The 26,706-nt window shown below is 43.2% G+C and overlaps 1 protein-coding gene across 1 annotated transcript; it reads left to right on the top strand.

Moving 5' to 3' along the window:
• The first annotated feature begins 2,776 nt into the window (after window positions 1-2,776).
• LOC138638847 (uncharacterized) lies at window positions 2,777-23,779 on the top strand. The gene is made up of 3 exons (XM_069728512.1): window positions 2,777-2,914; window positions 6,094-6,215; window positions 22,981-23,779. Exons 2-3 carry the CDS (start codon window positions 6,100-6,102, stop codon window positions 23,552-23,554), a joined length of 690 nt encoding a protein of 229 aa, XP_069584613.1. The 5' UTR covers window positions 2,777-2,914; window positions 6,094-6,099; the 3' UTR covers window positions 23,555-23,779.
• Window positions 23,780-26,706: the final 2,927 nt, after the last annotated feature.

Genomic DNA, 26,706 nt, shown 5'->3' with positions numbered 1-26,706 from the left:
GAGGGCGCAAAAAGACCCTCCGCACCGATTCACGGTGCGTAGGCGCTCCCTCTATGTCCCAGAGCTTCCAGCAAGCAAGACAACAAATTAAATAGCAAGCTGGACAGAAAAATAGCAAACTAAAGAAATACAAGCTGTAACTTAGATTCTGATGGGAAGACAGGTCACAAGAACGATCCAGGAGTGAACTAGACCAATACTGGAACATTGACAGGTGGCGTGGAGCAAAGATCTATGTGGAGTTAAATAGAGCAGCAGCTAACGAATTAACCTCGTCACCTGTGAAAGGAAACTCAGAAACACCCACCAGAGGAAGTCCATGGACAGAACCAGCCGAAGTACCATTCATGACCACAGGAGGGAGCCCGACAACAGAATTCACAACAGGGCCCCATATATGATGCACCAGTGTATGATGAACCCCATATATGATGCCCCAGTGTATAATGGATCCCATATATGATGATCCAGTGTATGATGAACCCCACATATGATGCTCCAGTGTATAATGGGCCCCATATATGATGCTTCAGTGTATGATGAACCCCATATATGATGCTCCAGTTCATAATGGGCCCCATATATGATGCTCCAGTGTATGATGAACCCCATATATGATGATCCAGTGTATAATGGGCCCCATATATGATGCGCCAGTGTATGATGAACCCCATATATGATGCCCCAGTGTATAATAAGCCCCATATATGATGCTTCAGTGTATGATGAACCCCATATATGATGCTCCAGTTCATAATGGGCCCCATATATGATGCCCCAGTGTATGATGAACCCCATATATGATGCCCCAGTGTATAATGGGCCCCATATATGATGCTTCAGTGTATGATGAACCCCATATATGATGCTCCAGTGTATAATGGGCCCCATATATGATGCCCCAGTGTATGATGAACCCCATATATGATGCCCTAGTGTATAATGGGCCCCATATATGATGTTTAAGTGTATGATGAACCCCATATATGATGCTCCAGTTCATAATGGGCCCCATATATGATGCTCCAGTTCATAATGGGCCCCATATATGATGATCCAGTGTATGATGAACCCCATATATGATGCCCCAGTGTATAATGGATCCCATATATGATGATCCAGTGTATGATGAACCCCATATATGATGCTCCAGTGTATAATGGGCCCAATATATGATGCTCCAGTGTATGATGAACCCCATATATGATGATCCAGTGTATAATGGGCCTCATATATGATGATCCAGTGCATGATGAACCCCATATATGATGCTCCAGTGTACAATGGGCCCAATATATGATGCTCCAGTGTATGATGAACCCCATGTATTGCTCCAAACATTAAAAAACAATTCACCTCTGCTCGCTGGCTGCTGCTCTGCTCAGGACTCTCCCCGCTGCACCGCATCGCCACCTTCCGGCTTTCTGCACTGTGACTGTTCAGGCAGAGGGTGCACAGACATGACCTCATCGCGCCCTCTGACCTGAACATCACAATCAGGAGACGCGGAGAACTCTGCAGTGATGGAGCGGGGAGAGGTAAGTATGCGCCAGCACTGGCACAGGCACCAGTCCCCCATAGTGCGTCGGTTTTCCGATAGCGAGTGGGCCCCCTCACCTGCTCAGGGTCCCAGCACTTGCCTGGGTGCTGATGCCGGCCCTGGTTAGTATCCATAAATTCTTATAACATTTGTGGTACACCAAGCTGATATTTATGAGACCTGAGTTTACGATGCTGCATGAGGTATCAGGGCTCCCAGCACAGCCGGCCGACACCGATCCCTCACTCACCTCAAAGCTGTAATCGCTGACCCAGACCCCGATACCTCCTGCACGGCCCATGACTGACTGCTGCTGGGCCATTATCGAATTTCTACTGTGGGGCAATTGATGCCACTTTTCTATTTTTATTAAAAAAAAAAAATTATTTTTGCATTGCTATATTCTGAAAGCTGTAACTTTTTATTTCTCTGCTGACGGAGCTGTATTCTAGTTTGTTTTTCATGGGACAAGATGTCATTTTCAGAGACACCATTTTTATTTACATTTGACTTCCTGATCGCGTTTTATTCCACTTTTTTTAGTGGCATGATGAAAAAGGATAGTTTTTTTGTCACTTTTTTTAATTACATTTTTTTTTTTTGTAGGAGTTTACTTAACGGATAAATAATATGACACTTTTATAGGTCGGGTCGTTTCGGTCTTCACAATGCCAAATGTGTGGATTTTTTATTTTTTACATAAATATACCTATTTATTGTTTTAATATTTTATAATTCTTTTTTATTTATTTTATTAGTTTTTTTTTTTTATATTTTTAACTTTTTAAAAACTTTTTTACTTAGTCTTTCTATGGGACTTTACCTTTTAGCACTCTGATTGCTGGTATACAGTAATGCATTGCCATGCACCAGCATTGTGCTGCTTTATACCTGTCAGGGGTGCACTGACATAAGCCTCTTAGACCATGCTCTAAGAATGGTCTAACAGGCTTGCAGCAGCTGGGTGACCGCATGTCGTCATGATGACCTCAGATTGCCACAGCCTCAAGATGATATTTCGGGGGTGCCTATCTGAAGAGCCCGGGGTGTGGGTACTGCTCCTGGCAGTGACAGCCGAGGCTTGGATTTTTACTGGCATTACGTGACAGATGTAAATGGCATCTGGCGATCTCCATTGGCTTGTACTGGGGTTCGTTGGAGTTTTCTCTAAGACTTTGCAAAAGAGAGAAGCAAAAGCTCAAATAGGAAAGTGCGTTGCAGTATGTTATTTTAATCCTTGTGACACGGGAAACGTGCAAGGACCTGTGGGCGACTTTGAGAAGCTATAAATCCTGTGTCACATAGATACTGAGCAGAAAGCTTCAGCTCTTGGGTCACGGTCCACATCGCTGCTTCTTCTTCACCCCTTCTCAGGTGCAGTATCTTTATCATCTTTTTCTCTGTAGGTGCTATATGGGGAAATCTTCTCTGCTAAAAATCCATCATAACCGAGGATTCAGAGGCTGGTGTCCGTGTCATTTCATTTTCAATACAAAGATATTAAAAAGTGTTAACTCTCACCAGGGTCAGACTCTGATAACTTGGGGTCCCATACAAGAATTGTGTCTGGGCCCCCCTTATTGCCTGGTATGCTGTACCATATGGTATCTGACATAGGTTATTCCCAAAAAAAATCAAGTTTTTCCCAATTCCGATGATAAGGGATAACTCACTGATTGTTGGGAGACTGACCACTGGGACCCCCAGCAATCCTGAGAACAGGACCCTTCAGCTCAGCCATGAATGGATTGGAGGACTCATGTGTGACTTTTGCTCTACTCATTGTCTATGTAAGGCTACTTTCACACTAGCGTCGGATTCGGCCTGTCGCATTGCGTCGGTCGGAAAAAGCGGTCCGTTACATTTAACGTTTTTTGCTCCCGGCGGTCCGCCACAACACGGCGCACGATGGTTGCGACGTGTGTCAATCCATCGCAATGCATCGGTAATGTTACTCTATGGGGCAAAAACGCATCCTGCAAACAACTTTGCGACATATTAAAAAAAACGCGTGTGAAAGTAGCCTTACTGATGAAAACAGCTGAGCGCAGCGCTGGGCAGCTCTATATAATGGAGAGAGCAGAGGCTGAGCATGTACAATTCTGCTCCATCCAGGACAGGATTACAGACCCCTGTTATCAGTATCTCCATGGTGCTCAGTAGCTTTTATTTCCCACCATTGATTCCAGCCAATTTTGCTTTCAAAAGGTCAAGCGGTGCTCCCTCCCTTCTGAGCCTTGCCATGCACCCAAACAGGGACTTTCTCCCATATATGGGGCATCGGCGTGCTCAGTAGAAATTGCACAACAAATCTCATGGTCCATTTTCTCCTGATACCCTTGTGAAAATAAAAAAGTTTGGGTCCAAAGTAATTTTTTTTGGAGAAAAAAGTAAAATGTTCATTTTTTCCTTCCATATTGCTTTAGTTCTCGTGAAGCACCTGAAGGGTTAACAAAGTTCTTGAATGTGGTTTTGAGCACCTTGAGGGGTGCAGTTTTTAGAATGATGTCACTTTTGGGTATTTTCTGTTATATTGACCACCTAAACTCACTTCATATAAGAGATGGTCCCTAAAAAAAATGGTTTTGTAAATTTTGTTGGAAAAAAGAGAAATCGCTGGTCAACTTTTAACCCTTATAACGTCCTAAGAAAACAAAAATATGTCTCGAAAATTGTGTAAAGTAGATGTAAAGTAGACATGTGGGAAATGTTATTTATTAACTATTTTGTGTGGCATAACTCTATGATTTAAGGGCATAAAAATTAAAAGTTTGAAAATTGCAAACTTTTCAAACTCTTTGCCAAATTTCCGTTTTTTCATAAATAAATGCAACTTATATCAAAGAAATTTTACCACTAACATGAAGAACAATATGTCACATAAAAAAACATTCTCAGAATCAGTGGAATCCATTGAAGTGTTCCAGAGTTATAACCTCATAAACTGCCCGGGTTCAGAATTGTAAAAATTTTAATGCACACCTGAAACACACTGCTTCTTCGGAGAGGACTGACATGACCCTGTGGCTGCAGTGCTGTCCTGTGCAATGAGTTCTCCTCCCCCACCCTATACTCTGCGAGGAGATGCTGTTGGGAATGTAGTAGAGCTTGGATAAGACCCCCTGTAAGTGCTGCTCTTCCTCCACTATTGTCCCCTATGTGCTGTGCCGGGCCCCGACTACAGGTGAATGCCAACTATTTGGCCTCTTTTTGCCTTCAGCACCATGTTAAGCAAATTATAAATGCCTCTTTAATCTGCCCTGAGACTTCCAATGCTGAGTAACCTGTGATGTCACAAAGCACATGATGTCATGATGTGTGTTACCTGAGGTGGTAACTAGGCTTTTGGCAACATACATCCTGATGTTTTGATGAGTTGTGATGTCAGAGGCCTTCTCAGCACTGGAAGCTGTGGCATATAATGAAGATGCTGGAAACGGTCATTGTGCTTGGTGCTGAAGGACAAAAAAAGCTGCTCGAATGACCAGATGGAAGGATGCAATGGTGGAACTCGTGAGCAGCAAGGTAAATATTATTTTTGTTCACCCTACTACAAATCAGCAAAATGGTTGATGGTAGAGATGGACAAATCTATTCAAGTGGAATTGAATTCTACCCAAATTGCACAATCTCCATTTTGTTAAACTGTAGAGAGCCAGCACAGGGTTAAAAACATTCTACTTTCATCACTGCTCGCCTGTCCCATTTTGCTACCTGCAACCATTGCCCGACGTCCAGTACTCAGGTCATTTCTTCCCATTGTCGAAGCCAGACATTTTTACTCTAGAAGTGTCCGAATCTTCGCTCTAGAGCAGGACTTCCAGCTGTGAAAAGGCCTGGAAGGTTTAATTAGGGCCGTTAGGGCCGTAAGTCTTGTACTAGTGCAAAGACACCAGGCCTCTGATGGTATGGTTGATCATAACATCACAAATCGCTGTGACCTCCGAGGCATGTTATGGCCAGAAGTTCTGAAGACACCGGCATGTGACTGTGGAATGTAGAGGTCCATAGGACTATACGCAAGAGCTGCGATCACTGGAGGCAGTGGGGATACTGGGAATTTTGAATAGTGAGGTGAATATTAGATTTTCTTTTTTTTCATACTATGTTTATTGTGTTATGAGGTCTACACAGACTCAAGAGCCTAATAGGAAACATTAAATGTGCGGAGAATAAATTAGCTGTGAATCAAATTTATTGATAAAATCTTCACAATTTGATGTTATATCTCGCTTGCAGGTTCATATAAATGACCATATTTCTTACCTATCTATACTATATTTACAGGTACTATTGGTTCATGCTCCTGTATGTCTGTGATCTATTGTGATTCCATTCTCTTACATTGGCTGCACTGTGATTTCCTTGAATCACTTCCTTGAGTCAATGAATTTACATAATATAGGCAATAAGTGTAGTCTCATGAGGAAACCTATAGGTAAGGAAATCCCCAAAATATTCCTGAGCTAGTACTGCTAGACTTATCGAGAGTCTCTTCCGGTGTGTTTGTATATGTTAATCATAAATCTTTTCTGGCCCTTATATTGTTACAGGTAAGGATGGGACGTGCAGTTCTGACTGCGCTCTGTCTGTGGAGCTGCGTTCTTGCAGTGACTCCTCTAAACCAAGAAGAAGTGGGAAGAGTCGTAGACTACATTGAGGAAAACATCTTCAGGTAAGCAGCTTTCACTTGCTTTGTGAATTTCTGTAGACAACATAAACTCTGTGGAAAATCAACAAACACTATTCCGATCCAACTTTGTGTCTTATACACATAGACACAACCTATTTCTCATCAGACTTCTGTAATTCATTTAAAAAAGGAACTGATTCCTATCTGATGTAATTTCTACCACAAGTGGTACCGCGATGGGGGCTATTGTGATCCCCTTATACTAATTTTCCAATGCTGGTGGATGAAGTCATGTGCTTTTATTGAGCTTATTAGATATCTCATTTAATTTTTTTGTACAGATGCTAAATATTAACTCTGTTTTCTTAAGATTCACAAGCAACCTGTGTACCTTTTTAAGCAATGGTAAGGCAATTAAGGAGCTCTACATACCACAGAAACATATTCTTACTGACAGAATTCTTCTGTCTTAGAGGGGTTAACTGCAGAAAAAAGAGCAGTTCTTAGTAAAAAAAAAATACATTAAAACAAATAATTTACCAAATACCTTGTTTTATTTATAATTTTATTACTTATAAATCAACGTTATTTTGTCTGAAGGGCAAAAAATGGACAATAAATAAAATGTCGGGCATCACATTAGTAAAATGAAAAACTGGAAAATAACACTGAACTGGCTGTATCAGCACAGAATTTGATGACCTATGTGTGCCCTCCTCCCTGCTCTGGCTGTTATATGAGCGATATAAGGAGCAAAAACAGCTTGACCAAAAAGAATGACTGCAAATCAAAGCTGAGATAACATATCAGCTGTATTTATTAAAGGGAACCTGTCAACAGGATTGTGCACAGTAACGTACAGAGAGTGTCAGGTGGGCGTAGTTATACTGATTAGGCCGTGGTCACGCTTGCGAGTGTAATGCGAGAAGCTCACGCGAGTCTCTCGCATCAGTACCCGGCACTGCCGCCGGCACTCGGGACCGGAGTGTTCAGCTGCATAGAATACATGCAGCCCCCCTGGGTCCCGAGTGCTGGCGGCAGTGTCGGGTATTGATGCAAGAGACTCACACGAGTTTCTCACATTACACACGCAAGTGTGACCCCGGCCTTACAATGATACCTTGGTCGATGAAATCCATCTTTATGTACCTAAACAGTAGAAATCCCCCAAACTTGACCCCATTTTGGAAACTAGACCCCTCAAGGAGTTTATTTAAATTTGTGGTGAGCACCTACAACCCACAAGTGCTTCACAAAATTTTTCAACATTGAACTGTAAAAATGAAAACATTTATTCTTTCCACAAAAATGTTGCTAAAAACCCAATTTTTTGTTCATTTTTATGAGGGTAGCAGGAGAAAATTGAACTCAAAATGTGTTGTGAAATTTCCCTAGAGCACACCAATACCCCATATGTGGTCGAAAACTACTTTTGAGGCACAGTGCAAAGCTCAGAAAGGAAGAAGCGTAATGTTGGAGTTCAAATTTTGCTGCATTGGCTTGAGAGGGCCAGGTCACATTGGCAGAGCCCATGAGGTGCCAGAACAGCATAAACCTCAGTTTGTTGTGTAATTTCTCCTGAGTACGGCAATACCCTACATGCAATCAGGAAATACTTTTCAAGCACAGTGCAAAGCTCAGAAGGGAAGGAGCGCCATGTTATAGTGCAGATTTTGCAGTTATGATTTGCAGGTGCCATGACCCACTGTGAGAGCCCCTGAGGTGCAAGAACAGCAGAACTCCGCATAAGTAACCCAATTTTACAAACTAAACCTCTCAATGAATTCATGTAGGGGTGCAGTGATCATATTGACACCACAGGTCTGTCACAGAATTTTATACCATTAGGCAGTGAAGTAAAAGCAATTATCGTACATTTTTATCTACAAAAGGTTGTTTTAGCCCCAGATTGTACATTTTCGCACAGGGAAATGGATAAAAATTCCACCAAAACTTATCCCACAATTTCGTTAGAATGTTGAAATACCCCATATGTTTAATTTCTTAGTTTTGATCCACCCTGGTCTCTTTCAATGCTTCCAATTCTTATTTATTTTTGGGATTGTTACCAATTGTGCGGTGAGAATTTCAGTTAGCAAAATCTCCTATCCTACTTGGATATTTCTGTCCTTCAGAACATTCAGCCATTTGACTTTTCCTACCCTCTTTTTGAGTCCATTAAAATCTGCCTTTCTGAAGTTTAACCTTAAAGTCTTCCTCCTCACAGGTCTTCATCCTCTTGTAATCCAAAACTTGAGGATAGCATGATCGCTGCCTCCTAAATTCCTAGCAACCTTTACTTCCTCAACCATATCCCCCTTAGTAGTAAGAATTAGGTCCAAGATTGCAGATCCTCTTGTTCTCTCTTCTACCTTTTGAAAGATAAAGTTGTCAGCAAGAGAAGATAAGACTTTTTCTGACCCATTACTTTTGCCTGAGAGAGATTCCAAACAAATATCTGGATAGTTAACATTTTCCATGGTCTCTATTTTGTACTTTTTTGAGAACAAAGATATCTGATGTAAAAAAGAATTCATCCATATCTTTAGTCTGTCCAGGTGGCCCATAGTAAACACTTCTTCTTCTGTTCTTCTCTACTTGTATTCTTATGCAAAACAGTTGTTACAGAGTTACCATTCTCTGAAGCTTGGATCTCTGTGGAGATATAAGTTTTCGTAACATACAATGCAATACCTCATCCCTTCTTGTTAATCCTGTTTCTTATAATTTAGTTGTAGCGTTCAAGGTTTGTATTCCAATCATGTGTATCATCCCTAAGTGTTGCGAATTCAGCTTTTGGGCTCCCTCCGGTGGTTGTAGAGGGTAATGCAGTTGTGCCTGGATTGCAGGAGTGGACATGTGTATCTACTAATTGCAGGACTGACTGGGGTATATAGCTTTGCAGGATCCTTTAGTCAGTGCCAGTTGTCCATTGTTCTTGAAGGATTCACTTCCCTGCTGGTCTTTCCAGTTTGCTGTGTTTTTCTACAATGATAAGTCCTGGCTTTGTTTTTGCTGTCCACCTGCAGTGGACCTTATAGTTCTGTGCATTTTCATGTTTTTGTCTTGTCCAGCTTGGTCTGTGAAGGATTTTTTGCAGCCTAGCTATTTCTCTGGAGATGCAGATATACCCCCCATGTCTTTAGTCAGATGTGGTGATCCGTATTTTCTGCGGTGGATATTTTCTAGTGTTTTTATACTGACCGCATAGTACTCTGTTCTATCCTTTCTTTTTAGCTAGTATGGCCTCCTATGCTAAAATCTGATTTCATATCTGCGTATGTTATTTCCCTCTCCTCTCACAGTCAATATTTGTGGGGGGCTATCTATCCTTTGGGGATTTTCTCTGAGGCAAGATAGGTTTCCTGTTTCTGTCTTTAGGGGTAGTTAGATCTTAGGCTGTGCCGAGGGGTCTAGAGAGTGTTAGGTACCCCCCACGGCTACTTTTAGTTGCGCTGCTAGGTTCAGGGTTTGCGGTCGGTACAGGGACCACCTTCTCCAGAGTACGTCTCATGCTGCTCCAAGGCCACCAGATCATAACAGTACAACTGGCCAACAATGAGTTAATTGCATCTCAGAAGAAGGGTGGAAAGATTTTGAGCCATTTTTTTTTCCTTAGCCTGTTTGGTCTGTTCCTCCCTCTTTACCTCTGGGTGGCTACGGAGTCTTGTATTAACATTAATGTTCAGGAGTTAGTTTCTCGGGTGGATCAGCTTGCTGCTAGGGTACAGGGTATTTCAGATTATATTGTTCAAACTCCTGCCTTAGAACCTAAGATTCCCACTCCTGATTTATTCTTTGGTGACAGATCCAAATTTTTGAGTTTCAAAAATAACTGTAAACTGTTTTTTGCATTAAGACCCCGGTCTTCTGGTGATCCTATTCAGCAGGTTAAAATCATCATATCTCTGCTGCGTGGTGACCCACAGGATTGGGCATTTTCCCTGGAAACTGGCAATCCTGCTTTGCTTGGTGTTGATTCGTTCTTTCAGGCATTGGGGTTGTTGTATGATGAGCCTAATTCTGTGGATCAGGCTGAGAAAATTTTGTTAGCCCTGTGTCAAGGTCAAGAAGCGGCAGAATCGTATTGCCAGAAATTTAGAAAATGGTCTGTACTGACTAAATGGAATGAGGATGCCTTGGCGGCAATTTTCAGAAAGGGTCTTTCTGAATCCGTTAAAGACATTATGGTGGGGTTCCCCACACCTGCTGGTCTGAGTGATTCTATGTCTCTGGCCATTTAGATTGATCGGCGCTTGCGTGAGCGCAGAATTGTGCACACTGTGGTGTTGTCCTCTGAGCGGAGCCCTGAGCCTATGCAGTGTGATAGGATTTTGTCTAGAGCTGAACGTCAAACATTCAGGCGTCAGAATAGGTTGTGTTTTTACTGCGGCGATTCTGCTCATGTTATTTCTGATTGCCCTAAGCGTACTAAGAGAATCGCTAGTTCTGTTGCCATCAGTACTATACAACCTAAATTTCTGTTATCTGTGACCTTGATCTGCTCGTTATCATCATTTTCTGTCATGGCATTTGTGGATTCAGGCGCCGCTCTGAACTTAATGGACTTAGAATTTGCCAGACGTTGTGGTTTTCTCTTGCAGCCTTTGCAGAACCCTATTCCTTTGAGGGGCATTGATGCTACACCTTTGGCAAAAAATAAACCTCAGTTTTGGACACAGCTGACCATGCGCATGGCGCCAGCCCATCAGGAAGATTGTCGTTTTCTGGTGTTGCATAATTTGCATGATGATATTGTGCTGGGTTTTCCATGGTTACAGCTACATAATCCGGTGTTAGACTGGAAATCCATGTCTGTGACTAGTTGGGGTTGTCAGGGGGTTCATGATCAGGTTCCTTTGATGTCAATTTCCTCTTCCCCCTCTTCTGAAGTTCCTGAGTTTTTGTCAGACTTTCAAGATGTATTCGATGAGCCCAAGTCCAGTTCCCTTCCACCGCATAGGGACTGTGATTGTGCTATTAACTTGATTCCAGGTTGTAAGTTCCCTAAGGGCCGACTTTTCAACCTGTCTGTGCCTGAACATGCCGCCATGCGGAGCTATATTAAGGAGTCTTTGGAGAAAGGGCATATTCGGCCATCTTCTGCACCGTTGGGAGCGGGGTTCTTTTTTGTTGCCAAGAAGGACGGATCCTTGAGACCCTGTATTGATTATCGCCTCTTGAATAAGATCACGGTTAAATTTCAATACCCCTTGCCTTTGCTTACTGATTTGTTTGCTAGGATTAAGGGGTCTAGCTGGTTTACTAAGATTGACCTTCGAGGGGCATATAATCTTTTTCGTATCAAGCAGGATGACGAATGGAAAACTGCATTTAATACGCCCGAACGCCATTTTGAATACTTTGTGATGCCATTCGGACTCTCTAATGCCCAATCTGTGTTCCAATACTTCATGCATGATATCTTTCGGAGTTATCTTGATAAATTCATGGTTGTATATTTGGATGATATTTTGATTTTTTCCAATGATTGGGAGTCTCATGTGAAACAGGTCAGGATGGTATTTCAGATCCTCCGTAATAATGCTTTGTTTGTGAAGGGGTCAAAGTGCCTCTTTGGAGTGCAGAAGGTTTCTTTTTTGGGTTTCATTTTTTCTCCCTCATCTATAGAAATGGATCCGGTTAAGGTTCAGGCCATTCATGATTGGATTCAGCCCACATCTGTGAAGAGCCTTCAGAAATTCTTGGGCTTTGCTAATTTTTATCGTCGTTTCATTGCCAACTTCTCCAGTGTGGTTAAACCTCTAACCGATTTGACCAAGAAAGGCGCTGATGTGACGAATTGGTCCTCCGCGGATGTTTCTGCCTTTCAGGAGCTTAAACGCCGATTTCATTCTGCCCCTGTGTTGCGTCAGCCAGATGTTTCTCTTCCATTTCAGGTTGAGGTTGACGCGTCTGAGATTGGGGCAGGGGCCATTTTGTCTCAGAAGAATTCTGATGGTTCCTTGATGAAATCGTGTGCCTTCTTTTCTCGGAAGTTTTCGCCTGCGGAACGCAATTATGATGTCGGCAATCGGGAGTTGTTGGCTATGAAGTGGGCATTTGAGGAGTGGCGACATTGGCTTGAGGGGGCCAAGCACCGTATTGTGGTCCTGACCGATCATAAGAATCTGATTTACCTCGAGTTTGCCAAACGGCTGAATCCTAGACAGGCTCGATGGTCCCTGTTTTTCTCCCGTTTTGAGTTTGTGGTCTCGTACATTGCTGGTACTAAGAATGTTAAGGCGGATGCCCTCTCTAGGAGTTTTTTTCCTGATTCCCCTGGGGTTCTTGAGCCGGTCGGCATTTTGAAGGAAGGGGTGATTCTTTCTGCCATCTCCCCTGATTTGCGACGGGTTCTTCAGGAATTTCAGGCTGATAAGCCTGACCGCTGTCCTGTGGGGAAAATGTTTGTTCCTGATAGATGGACTACTAAAGTGATTTCTGAGGTTCATTGTTCAGTGTTGGCTGGCCATCCTGGGATTTTTGGTACCAGAGATTTGGTTAGTTGGTCCTTTTGGTGGCCTTCTTTATCGCGGGATGTGCGTTCTTTTGTGCAGTCCTGTGGGATTTGTGCGCGGGCTAAGCCTTGCTGTTCCCGCGCTAGTGGGTTGCTTTTGCCATTACCGGTCCCCGAGAGGCCCTGGACACATATTTCTATGGATTTTATTTCCGATCTTCCTGTTTCCCAAAGAATGTCGGTTATCTGGGTTGTCTGTGACCGATTTTCTAAGATGGTTCATTTGGTGCCTTTGCCTAAATTGCCTTCTTCTTCTGATTTGGTTCCGTTGTTTTTTCAGCATGTGGTGCGTTTGCATGGTATTCCGGAGAATATTGTGTCCGACAGAGGTTCCCAGTTTGTTTCTAGGTTTTGGCGGGCCTTTTGTGCCAAGCTGGGCATTGATTTGTCTTTTTCTTCTGCATTTCATCCTCAGACAAATGGCCAGACTGAGCGAACTAATCAGACCTTGGAGACCTATTTGAGATGCTTTGTGTCTGCTGATCAGGATGATTGGGTGGCTTTTTTGCCATTGTCTGAGTTTGCCCTTAATAATCAGGCCAGTTCGGCTACTTTGGTTTCGCCTTTTTTTTGTAATTTTGGTTTTCATCCTCGTTTTTCTTCTGGGCAGGTTGAGCCTTCTGACCTTCCTGGTGTGGATTCTGTGGTCGACAGGTTGAAGCAGATTTGGGCTTATGTGGTGGACAATTTGGTGCTGTCTCAGGAGGAGGCTCAACGTTTTGCTAATCGTCGTCGGTGTGTTGGTTCCCGGCTTCGGATTGGGGATCTGGTTTGGTTATCTTCCCGTCATGTTCCTATGAAGGTTTCTTCCCCTAAGTTTAAGCCTCGATTTATTGGTCCTTATAGGATTTCTGAGATTATTAATCCGGTGTCCTTTCGCCTGGCGCTTCCGGCCTCATTTGCTATTCATAATGTCTTCCATAAATCTTTGTTGCGGAAATATGTGGAGCCCGTTGTTCCCTCTGTTGATCCTCCGGCCCCTGTATTGGTCGATGGGGAGTTGGAATATGTTGTTGAGAAGATTTTGGATTCTCGTTTTTCGAGGCGGAAGCTTCAGTACCTTGTCAAGTGGAAGGGTTATGGCCAGGAGGATAATTCTTGGGTTTCTGCCTCTGATGTCCATGCCGCTGATTTGGTTTGTGCCTTTCATCTGGCTCATCCTGATCGGCCTGGGGGCTCTGGTGAGGGTTTGGTGACCCCTCCTCAAGGGGATGGTTCTGTTGTAAATTCAGCTTTTGGGCTCCCTCCGGTGGTTGTAGAGGGTAATGCAGTTGTGCCTGGATTGCAGGAGTGGACATGTGTATCTACTAATTGCAGGACTGACTGGGGTATATAGCTTTGCAGGATCCTTTAGTCAGTGCCAGTTGTCCATTGTTCTTGAAGGATTCACTTCCCTGCTGGTCTTTCTAGTTTGCTGTGTTTTTCTACAATGATAAGTCCTGGCTTTGTTTTTGCTGTCCACCTGCAGTGGACCTTATAGTTCTGTGCATTTTCATGTTTTTGTCTTGTCCAGCTTGGTCTGTGAAGGATTTTTTGCAGCCTAGCTATTTCTCTGGAGATGCAGATATACCCCCCATGTCTTTAGTCAGATGTGGTGATCCGTATTTTCTGCGGTGGATATTTTCTAGTGTTTTTATACTGACCGCATAGTACTCTGTTCTATCCTTTCTTTTTAGCTAGTATGGCCTCCTATGCTAAAATCTGATTTCATATCTGCGTATGTTATTTCCCTCTCCTCTCACAGTCAATATTTGTAGGGGGCTATCTATCCTTTGGGGATTTTCTCTGAGGCAAGATAGGTTTCCTGTTTCTGTCTTTAGGGGTAGTTAGATCTTAGGCTGTGCCGAGGGGTCTAGGGAGTGTTAGGTACCCCCCACGGCTACTTTTAGTTGCGCTGCTAGGTTCAGGGTTTGCGGTCAGTACAGGGACCACCTTCTCCAGAGTCCGTCTCATGCTGCTCCAAGGCCACCAGATCATAACACCTAAGTATCAGTGATGCCTATGACATCATATCTCTTTCTGTGTCATCTCCAATTCACCTTGCTTGTTTCTAATGCTCTGTGGATTTGTATAGACACATTTTCATTTGTAGTCGGTTTCCCTTGCTCTTCTATTTTCAGCCAGAATTTGTTGTCTTTGCTCTTTACTTCCACTTCTAATAGCAGGGTTCTCAGAAGAATTCATTAGTTGCATATTTTTACTGGGCCGTAAAATTCCCATCCTATATTGCTGTAGTTTAAAGCTCTCCTGATGAGTGTAGCAAGGCATCTATCAAATATGTGTTTTCCTGCTTTCATAAGATTCATCCCAACTCTAGCAAGGAGTCCATCATGCAGGTAATTCACTCCATGGTCCAGAAACCCCAGACGTTGCTGATGGCACCATTGACATAGCCAGTTGTTCACCTGTAGAATCCTGTTCCATGTCCATCCACTGGGAGGATGGATGAGAAGATGACCTGCACTCCCAATTCCTTCACTTTTCAGCCCAGGTCTTCAAATGTTCTGCTTATAGTTTCCAAGTACTTTTTTACTGTGTTTTTTTGTTCATACATGTAAAAGTGGGCATACGTAGTCGTCTGTTACACTGAAGAGTCTTGATACCCTACCAGACACATCTTTGACTTGGGCACCTGGAAGACAGCACACTTCTCGTAAGGTGATGTCCGGTTGATAGATAGCAACTTCTGTTCCTCTCAGTAGGGAATCCCCCATGATGACCACTCTCCTTTTCTTCAGTTCAGTGCTTCTTTTCCTCCCTTCAAGAGGCTTCTGATTTCTTACTCATGTGTTCTTTGTGAGCAAAGCACTTTTTTCATTTACATCTTCATAGTTGCATGAGAAGCTGGTAGCGGTTCTTCAGCAGTATGAGTGCCGACCGCCTCCTAATGTTCCTACTTCTTTGGTTCACATGCTTCCATTTCTCTTCTTCTGCAGGCACATTGAAAGGTGCTTCTCTTTGAACATTCTGAGTAGTTATTTCTACTGTCGTTAACTTCTGCAGGAACACTGAAAAGTTCTTCTCTTGCAATATTCTGAAGAGATTCTTCTGCTCTGTCAAGTAAATACTCATCTTCTCTGATGAGCTTCAATGCAGCTATTCTCTCCTGAAGACTTTGCACCTTTCCCTCTAACAGAGTCACAAGCTTGTATTTCTGGCACGTAAAGTTTATCTTTTCCTCTGGCAAGTCTAAATATATAGCACATATTGCAGCACCATATGGGTGATCTCCTTCTCCATGTTGAAGAAAATGAATTGTTGCTGAACCTTTGTAAAGATTCACTATTACCAAAATGTACTGGAAATATCCAAATCACTTCGAGCTTCAATTCCTTGTTTGACGATTTCTTTCAAGCAACTCGATCCAGCTACACCAGGGGTGGGGATCCTCAGACCTGTGCGCCATTTATGGCCCTCCGTGACCGTTTATCCTGGCTCCAGGCAGAATCCCAGGGACCACATCGCTTTGGCCAGCAGCAGTGTTTTGTCTGTCACCGGCCCATTCATTTCTTCATCCTCTGTAAGCACAAGCCGTGTTCACTACTGAATGGTAGAGTAAGTCTCCTGACACCAGTGCCAGTGTCAGGACATACATTGTGAGCGGAGTTAGCGGGCAACTTGTATGGCCCCCCAAGGATGGTATAAATATCCAAAAATCTGCCCTTGGCAGAAAAAAGATTCCCCACCTCTGAACTACATTCAAAGATCTTCAGAATCACGGCGACTCTTCACTCTTCCCAGAATGCATTGGAAGTATGCAAATTACCTCACTCAAGCTACAATTCCTGCTTTTTATTGCAAAATAAAATTTTTGCATTCCCACATTTTGAGAGCTATACTTTTCCTATATTTCTTTCAACACAGTCATGTGATGGCTTGTTTTTTGCGAGACAAGTTGATATATTTATTGGTACCGTTTTCGGGCACATGACATTTTTTGATCACTTTCTATTCCAGTTTTTGAGGGACAGAATAAACAAAAAACAGCAATTCAGGAATTGTTTTTATTATGCCATTCTATGTGTGGTGAAATGTATAAGGCAGCTTTATTCTTCGGGTCAGTACGATTACAGCGATACCTCATTTATATCATTTTTTATGTTTTAGTGTGTCGCGTCTCCGCTCTCCGCACGTGACTTGGGATTGTGCCTGCAAGGCTTAATCTCTCTCCCGTCTCTCAGTCCAGCATTCGACCTCTGTCATATGCTGTACTGGGAGCATAAATTACACACTGACCCAGGCCACACACCCGCTCATACACGCTGCCACCACTCATCGAACACATGGGCGACGAGTCCCGGAAATATCAATACTAATAATTTCTACCACTCATGAGGCTCACACACCTTAGGCTATGGATTCTTTTAGAACATTCAAGGTTCAACTTGTTAAAGTTTTATACTTTAATACAAAAAGGTTCAGTGCTTACAGTAAGAAAAGGTGTAAAGATATTATAATAAAAAGACAAACAACTTATGCAAAACAGTATAAAAATAAACAGGAGAAACTTACAGAAATGGTAGTTTGCTTTCTGCTCCCTGAGGGGGGTGAATAGAGTTGGTGGAACACATCAGCATCTCCCGCTGCCCTCACATGTGAACACTATTCTCTGTATACAGGCCGAACTTATAGTTTTGGTCTGGAGGTCAGGTTTCTAGACCAGGCCCTCAGGTTAATATCATAATGTCTGGTTTTTTGATTGGCCCGCGGCCGCTACTAATGAATATATTATTTTCTCTTGAGACACCCTGTGTAATAGTTCTCACACATAGATACTATCAGGCCGTAATTAACATCTCTCTTCCAAGAGCTAAGAGGTGTCAAATGGTACCTTTCTTATTGGTCCTAGCAGGACCCCCTGGTGAGATTTGGAGACAGAAATCTACTTGTCCCAGGGAACTACATATTAACACCTAGCTGCGACCTGCAGCTTTCAAGACAGAGGTTACATTATTGACAGTGACCAATAAATTTATACATAGTCCGCTGCACACACACACACATATATATATATAAATATATATATATATACACTGTATATGATACCCCAGTGTATAATGAGCCCCATATATGATGCTCCAGTGTATAATGGGCCCCATAGATGATGTTCCAGTGTATAATGGGCCCCATATATGATGCTCCAGTGAATAATGGGCCCTATATATTATGCGTCAGTGTATAATTGGCACCATATATTATGCTCCAGTTAATAATAGACCCCATATATTATGCGTCAGTGTATAATTGACCCAATATATGAAGCTCCAGTGTATAATGGGCCCCATATATTATGCTCCAGTGTATAATAAACCCAATATATGAAGCTCCAGTGTATAATGGGCCCCATAAATGATGCTCCAGTGTATAATGGTCCCCATATATGATGCTCCAGTGTATAATTGGCCCCATATATGATGCCCGAGTGAATAATGGGCCCCATATATGATGCCCGAGTGAATAATGGGCCCCATATATGATGCTCGAGTGAATAATGGGCCCCATATATGATGCTCTAGTGTATAATGGGCCCCATATATGATGCTCCAGTGTATTATGGGCCCCATATATGATGCTCCAGTGTATTATGGACCCCATATATGATGCTCCAGTGTATAATTGGCCCCTAATATGATGCTCCAGTGTATAATGGGCCCCATATATGATGCTCCAGTGTATTATGGGCCCCATATATGATGCTCCAGTGTATTATGGAGCCCATATATGATGCTCCAGTGTATAATTGGCCCCATATATGATGCTCCAGTGTATAATGGGCCCCATATATGATGCTCCAGTGTATTATGGACTCCATATATGATGCTTCAGTGTTTAATGGGTCCCATATATGATGCTCCAGTGTTTAATGGGTCCCATATATGATGCTCCAGTGTATAATGGGCCCCATATATGATGCTCCAGTGTATTATGGACCCCATATATGATGTTCCAGTGTATAATTGGTCCCATATATGATGCTCCAGTGTATTATGGACCCCATATATGATGCTCCAGTGTTTACTGATCACCATATATGATATTCCAATGTATAATGGGCCCCATATATGATGCTCCAGTGTATTATAGACCCCATATATGATGCTCCAGGGTTTAATGGTCCCGATATATGATGCTCCAGTGTTTACTGGTCCCCATATATGATATTCCAATGTATAATGGGCCCCATATATGATGCTCCAGTGTATTATGGACCCCATATATGATGCTCCAATGTATAATGAGCCCCATATATGATGCTCCAGTGTATTATGGACCCCATATATGATGCTCCAGTGTATAATTGGCCCCATATATGATGCTCCAGTATATAATAGGCCTCATATATGATGATCCAGTGTATAATGGGCCCCATATATGATGCTCCAGTATATAATATGCCTCATATATGATGATCCAGTGTGTAATAGGCCCCATATATGATGCTCCAGTGTATAATGGGCCCCATATATGATGCTCCATGGTATAATGGGCCTCATATATGATGCTCCATGGTATAATGTGTGTTGTGAATTCTGTTGTCGAACTCCCTCCTGTGGTCGTGAATGGTACTTCGGCGAGTTCTGTCTATGGGCTTCCTCTGGTGGCTGTGAGTGAAGCTGCTGCTTCTGAGGTTCCTTACACAGGTGACGTGGTTTATCCTTTGGTTGGCTGCTCTATTTAACTCCTCTCAGATCGTTACTCCATGCCAGCTGTCAATGTTTTAGCATTCGTTCAGTTCGCTCCTGGATCTCTCTTGTGACCTGCCTTCTCCTGCAGAAGCTAAGTTCCTTATTGTCTTACTTTGTTCTCTGTTTTCTTGTCCAGCTGGTTTTCATGATTTTGTCTTGCTAGCTGGAAGCTCTGGGATGCAGAGTGGCACCCCCCCGCACCTTGAGTCGGTGCGGAGGTCTTTTTTGCATAGTCTGCGTGGTCTTTTGTAGGTTTTTGTGCTGATCGCAAAGTTACCTTTCCTATCCTCTGTCTATTTAGTAAGTCTGGCCTCCCTGTTTCATTTCTGCGTTTGTTACTTTCATCTTTACTCACAGTGAATATATGTGGGGGGCTTCCTTTACCTTTGGGGAATTTCTCTGAGGCAAGGTAGGCTTTATTTTCTTTCTCTAGGGCTAGATAGTTCTTAGGCTGTGACGAGGCGCCTAGGTCTGGTCAGGAGCGCTCCACGGCTATTTCTAGTGTGTGTGATAGGATTAGGGCTTGCGGTCAGCAGAGCTCCCACATCCCAGAGCTCGTCCTGTATTAGGTTTAATTATCAGGTCATTCCGGGTGCTCCTAACCACCAGGTCATAACAAATGTGCCCGTATATGATGCTCCAGTATATAATGGGCCCCATACAGTTATATGAAAAAGTTTGGGCACCCCTATTAATCTTAAGCTTAATGTTTTATAAAAATAGTTGTTTTTGCAACAGCTATTTCAGTTTCATATATCTAATAACTGTTGGACACAGTAATGTTTCTGCCTTGAAATGAGGTTTATTGTACTAACAGAAAATGTGCAATCTGCATTCAAACAAAATTTGACAGGTGCATAAGTATGGGCACCCCACCAGAAAAGTGACATTAATATTTAGTAGATCCTCCTTTTGCAAAAATAACAGCCTCTAGTCGCTTCCTGAAGCTTTTAATGAGTTCCTGGATCCTGGATGAAGGTATTTTTGACCATTCCTCCTTACAAAACAATTCCAGTTCAGTTAAGTTTGATGGTCGCCGAGCATGGACAGCCCTCTTCAAATGATCCCACAGATGGTCAATGATATTCAGGTCTGGGGACTGGGATGGCCATTCCAGAACAGTGTAATTGTTCCTCTGCATGAATGCCTGAGTAGATTTGGAGCGGTGTTTTGGATCATTGTCTTGCTGAAAGATCCAACCCCTGCGTAACTTCAACTTTGTCACTGGTCATGAACATTATTGTCAAGAATCTGCTGATACTGAGAGGAATCCATGCGTCCCTCAACTTTAACAAGATTCCCAGTGTTGGCATTGGCCACACAGCCCCAAAGCATGATGGAACCTCCACCAAATTTTACTGTGGGTAGCAAGTGTTTTTCTTGGAATGCTGTGTTTTTTTGGCCACCATGCATAATGCCTTTTTGTATGACCAAACAACTCAACCTTGGTTTCATCAGTCCACAGGACCTTCTTCCAAAAAGAAATTGGCTTCTCCAAATGTGCTTTTGCATCCTCAGCCGACTCTGTTTGTGGCGTGCTTGCAGAAACGGCTTCTTTCGCATCACTCTCCCATACAGCTTCTCCTTTTGCAAAGTGCGTTGTATAGTTGACCGATGCACAGTGACACCATCTGCAGCAAGTTGATGCTGCAGCTCTCTGGAGGTGGTCTGAGGATTGTCCTTGACTGATCTCACCATTCTTCTTCTCTGCCTTTCTGATGTTTTTCTTGGCCTGCCACTTCTGGCCTTAACAAGAACTGTACCTGTGTTCTTCCATTTCCTTACTATGTTCCTCACAGTGGAAATTGCCAGGTTAAATCTCTGAGACAGCTTTTTGTATCTTTCCCCTGAACAACTATGTTGAATAATCTTTGTTCTCAGATCATTAGACAGTTGTTTGTGGAGCCCATGATGCCACTCTTCAGAGGAGATTCAAACAGGAGAACAACTTGCAAGTGGCCACTTTAAGTAGCTTTTCTCATGATTGCATACACCTGGCTATGAAGTTCAAAGCTCAATGAGGTTTGAAAACAAAAAAAAGTGCTTTAGTAAGTCAGTAAAAAGTAGGTAGGAGTATTTAAAACAAGAAAATGATAAGGGTGCCCATACTTATGCACCTGTCAAATTTTGTTTGAATGCAGATTGCACATTTTCTGTTAGTACAATAAACCTCATTTCAAGGCAGAAACATTACTGTGTCCAACAGTTATTAGATATATGAAACTGAAATAGCTGTTGCCAAAAAAAACAATTTTTATAAAACATTAAGCTTAAGATTAATAGGGGTGCCCAAACTTTTTCATATAACTATATATATATTTACACATATTTCACCACATAGTGCTTTTACACATTTAAAACTATTTTATGGAAATAATAGTTTTTGCCCCGTTTATTTATTTTATTTACGGTGTTCGCTCAAGGGGTTAACTAGTTTGATAGGGCAGGCTCTTACAGATGCCACAATACCAATGTGTACTTTTTGTTTTATTTTTTACAAAAAAATGCACATTTATTTGTACAATATATTATTATTTTTCTATTTTGTGATTTAAAAAAAAAAATTTAACTTTTTTTTTTGCTTTATTTTTACTTTTTTTTTACTTAGTGCTTCTATGAGACTTTCATTTTCTTGCCTCTGATTTCAATGCTTTATAACTGTCAATGCTGCACTGACACAAGGCCCTTAGACCATGCTCTGAACATTGTCTAACAAGTTTGCTAGTGTGCTGACCCCGATGTCATCATGATGACCCCGGGTCACCATGGCAATGATCGGGCCCTCGTGATGACATCATGGAGGTACTGATCGGAGAGGAGAGGGACCCCGCTCCCTCTCCCTGCTTTCTAAATACTGTAATCAATAACAATCACAGCATTTAGGGGGTCAAACTGCCGGGAGCGGTGTGGGCACCACTCCTGGCAGTGAGAGCCAGATGTTAGCTGGACACACAGCAGCAATTGCGTGCGCGCAGCTCCTTTGCATGCAACATCTCCATGACGTACCCAGTACGTACAAGGTCGGGAAGTCATACCCTTCCATGACGTTTGGGGTACATCAAATGCTGGGAGGGGGTTAAATAAAAATAAAAAAATCACTAGAAAAGTCAATAATACCACCATACAGTGTCCAAAGTAGATATCAGCTCTGAAGACCATACAAGTAAATATAGTTGTTATTATTATTATTTATTTCTATTGCACCATTGATTCCATGGTGCTGTACATGAGAAGGGGTTATATATAAATTACAGATATCACAGTAAGCAAACTAACAATGACAGACTGATACAGAGGGGCGAGGACCCTGCCCTTGCAGGCTTACATTCTACAGGATAGGTTGAGGGTTGCAGCAGCTCCGGTGCTGGTGAGGCGGTAGCTTCGGTAGACGTGAGGAGGCAGCGGGGTCAGTGCAGGCTGTAGGCTTTCCTGAAGAGATGGGTTTTCAGGTTCCGTCTGAAGGATCCGAATGTGGTTGATAGTTGGATGTGTTGGGGCACAGAATTCCAGAGGATGTAGGATATTCGGGAGAAGTATTGGAGTCGTTAAAGTTGTATCCCTCAATCAAAGTTTGGTCATTTTCTTCTCTTCTGCCTTCTAGGGATTTGGAGATGCAGTATGCCTACTTTGTCAAGTTTACAGACGACGAGTGCAACAATGGTTTACAAACCCAAGATATTGACAAGGCTCTGAAAGTGGATGTTTCTGCTGGCATCCGGGGTAAAGTGGAGAAGAAAGAAATCTATCAGGGAAATCAAATGGTGGCTGCATCCTTTGAGAAAAACAAAAAATTTGACATTCATGCTGAATCTCGCCTGTTAAATACTCTTCCTGGTTCTACAGAATCCCCCATCAGCAACCTACTGAAGAAGACCCCCGCCGCTGGTTGTGTCGTGTTTTTCTCCCTGAACTCCCCTTGTGTGCAGACCTGTACTGATCCAAAGGGAAAGTACAACATCATCGACAAACTCAACAAAGTCAACCTTCCCGGGTCCAACAGCCGAGCCTTCGCTTACACCAAAGTGTTTGAAAAGGATAAGAAGAAACCGGAAGAGGAAGTTTGGAAAAACTGGGAAGCACTCAATGCAAAAATCCATTTATATCGCCGCAGTGGTAATAACTGCATTAAATGCTTTAACAATGGTGTAAGAGATAAGAAATGCTACAATGATTAATCTGGATCATCAGATTACGTTGATGCTTTGCATTCCTATGTACAAATTATAAAAAAAATACCAGATTTGCATTTTTTTAGTTTTTGCAAATATTTACGCAATAATACTGCACACTTTTTCCTGACATTTCATGAAAAATGGCTCATAGATGGTCATAAGGCTTATTATCTTATTTTTTATGTAACAAGCTAAATCAATAAAATCACTGGAATTCAAATCTTTAAATCACTCTTGTTTTACTTGTGTTTCACTTTATCTAATGTCCAAATTTCTTAGGTAGGAAGCCTGGATACATCCTGTAGCATAGCTAGTGTCACGATTCACACCGTGACCGTCACCCCTACGTCACGGGTTGGGGTGACTTTAGATCAACAGACGGCTAGCACATGTGCAGGGGGGCTTATCTTAGTTATCCCTCCACTTCACAATGTGATGAAAAAACACACACAAGGCTATTGACCTCTTAGTTTACAGCAGGGGCTTATTCTAGGTATCCCACTGCTCTTCAATATACCACGAACTGCAGAGATTTATGTATATCCCGCTTACAGTTCCACTTAACACTTGCAGCTCTCTGGCTCCCCCCTTACACTCAGGTCAGGTTAGGTACTGCACCCTGGGTAATTAGTCACCAGACAGGCTGCATGCTAAGTACGGGCTATTGGGCACGCTGCAGCGACACGATAAACTACTCACACTCAGGCAGGAACAATAATTATCAACGCCGCAGTCGCTACAATATCACCCAAAAGTCTGCACACGGTATCGCTGCCACCAGCTTAGATAAAACGGGTCCAAAGCTAACCCAACACAACAGTAGCGTAATTCCCTTCAGGAGACTTAGGGCACGGTTTAGAACAGGAGAATGAACTAGTATTAAATAATATATCACATCAAAAGTTTCAGGCAGTGTTTTATCAAAATATTTTACAAGGATGTTACAAATGAGACAATTGCAAATATGTACAGGATAATTATAACATAAAGGGATTACAGGAGAAAAGATAACACTCACATGTTCAAAGCATTGCAGACAACCAGGCTAGTGAAGTTTCCATACGTCCCAGTTCATGGGACGTGCTCAGGGCTCTCCAGGAAAAAAGACAAGAAGACTGAGCTGGGGATCTGGGCAGACAGTTATAGCTGCAGCCTGTAACATCCCAGAAAGGGATTGGATCACCTCGTCCCTCCTACCTCTTCAGTCAACTCATTTTACCCTAACCTATATCTAATTTCTATAACTCCGCTACAAAACATGTCATATTCATAACTAACCCAGCATTCATCTCGGATTAACGTGGGCATTCTAATGAGATCAAATATGTCCTATCTGGGATACATATTTACAGAGAAATCCCTACTTCTTTACCAGATGGAGTTAGAAGACCGTGTTTCGAGGGATGGGTAGATCCACCGAGGGAGATTAAGAATATATATTTTCGTGTTCTTAACGTAAACGGTTTACGTAATATCTTACAAAAACAAAACAAAGAACTTCCATGTATTCTAGAGACTTAGAATCCAGTTCTTGATGGAGGAAGATTCTAATCTGGTCGTAAAAATTCCTGTAGGCAATAAAACGCTCTTCCCCCATGTACATTGGCAAGGCAGCTCTTGGCTGAGTGAAAGGGAAGGGGGGCTTTTTAGCCCACAGCCTGCTAACAAGAGAAACTACTTATATGATATTTCATACCATATCGTGACACCTCCCCCTTTTGGTGTGCGCTAGGGAGGTAGAACCCCACGGTATGCCTCCATGAGCACCTCAGGGTGTTCACCCTGGCGGGACAGTCCATCTGCATTCCCATGCGCTCTGCCCGTTTTGTGTTCAATGGTGAAGTCAAACTGCTGAAGGGCAAGGCTCCAGCGTAGCAACCTGCCGTTGGTTCCACCCATGGCGTTTAGCCAGCGCAGAGGGTTGTGGTCGGTCACCACAGTGAAGGTGTGACCGTACAAGTAGGGCTGCAAGCGCTGCAGGGCCCAGACTATGGCCAGGCACTCATTCTCGATGGTGGAGTAGGCCACTTCCCTCGGCAAAAGTTTCCGGCTCAGGTATAACACGGGGTGCTTTTGGTCCTCCGAGTCAACCTGGCTGAGCACAGCACCAAGGCCAAACTCGCTGGCGTCGGTCTGCACCAAGAACGGTCGACTGCTGTCGACTGCTTTCAACACAGGGGCATTGCACAGTGCAGTTTTCAACGCCTGGAAGGCCCCCTCACAGCCATCTGTCCAGTTGACAATGTGGGGTAGCTTCTTCCTGGTGAGGTCCGTCAAAGGTTTTGCCAGGCTAGTATAGTGCTGTACGAAGCGCCTATAGTACCCTGCAGTGCCCAAGAAGGACATCACCTGTTTCTTGGTCACGGAAGTGGGCCAGTTCACGATCGCGCCCACTTTCTCCGGCTCTGGCTTCATGGTGTTCCCGCCTACCTGGTGCCCCAGGTAGTGAACCTCCCTCATGCCCATCTGGCACTTTCCCAGCTTGATAGTCAGTCCTGCTTGGTGAATTCACCTGAGCACCTCCTCGAGATGCTGCAGGTGTTCCTCCCAGGAGGAACTGAAGATGGCAATGTCATCCAAGTACGCCACGGCGTACTTCTCCAGTCCCTGAAACAGGAGGTTGACCATCCGCTGGAAAGTAGAATAAACGAAAGAGCTAGCACTCGACAAGTAGATAGAGTTTGATGGTGCAAGTGTACGAGATCCGAGGACCCCCAGAAAGTCAAAACACTGCACTCATGGATTGGCTTGGTAATTATTATATTACAAATGGTCCTGAAAATCCGGACGTCCCAAAGGGGGAAGGTAATGAGGGCAGGGATACCCGCATTGGTGGTCCAGTGGGGAATGCCGACACAGCCTGTGTCCTGGCGAGGAGAGCTCTTCCTCGCCAGGACACAGGCTGTGTCGGCGTTCCCCACTGGACCACCAATGCGGGTTCCAGGATCCTTGATCACGCCCCCACTACGCCACCAATCTATTTCCCACTAGGTACGCCTACCCTACACTAAAGGTGACAGACTCGGCGTGGGTATCCCTGCCCTCATTACCTTTCCCTTTTGGGACGTCCGGATTTTCAGGTCCATTTGTAATATAATAATTACCAAGCCAATCCACCTGTTAACAGATGACAGATAGACTGTCCTTTTGACAAT

Source organism: Ranitomeya imitator, chromosome 5, assembly GCF_032444005.1.
Source record: "Ranitomeya imitator isolate aRanImi1 chromosome 5, aRanImi1.pri, whole genome shotgun sequence".
Classification (NCBI taxonomy): domain Eukaryota; kingdom Metazoa; phylum Chordata; class Amphibia; order Anura; family Dendrobatidae; genus Ranitomeya; species Ranitomeya imitator.
Note: the sequence above shows the minus strand (reverse complement) of the source record. Positions and strands in the feature narration are given on the sequence as shown.

Bases quoted from the DNA above. Each gene is read 5' to 3' on its own strand.
- LOC138638847 (XM_069728512.1), top strand. From the start codon at position 6,100: ATGGGACGTGCAGTTCTGACTGCGCTCTGTCTGTGGAGCTGCGTTCTT. The intron at 6,216-22,980 runs GTAAGCAGCTTT...TCTGCCTTCTAG, and splicing joins ATTGAGGAAAACATCTTCAG to GGATTTGGAGATGCAGTATG.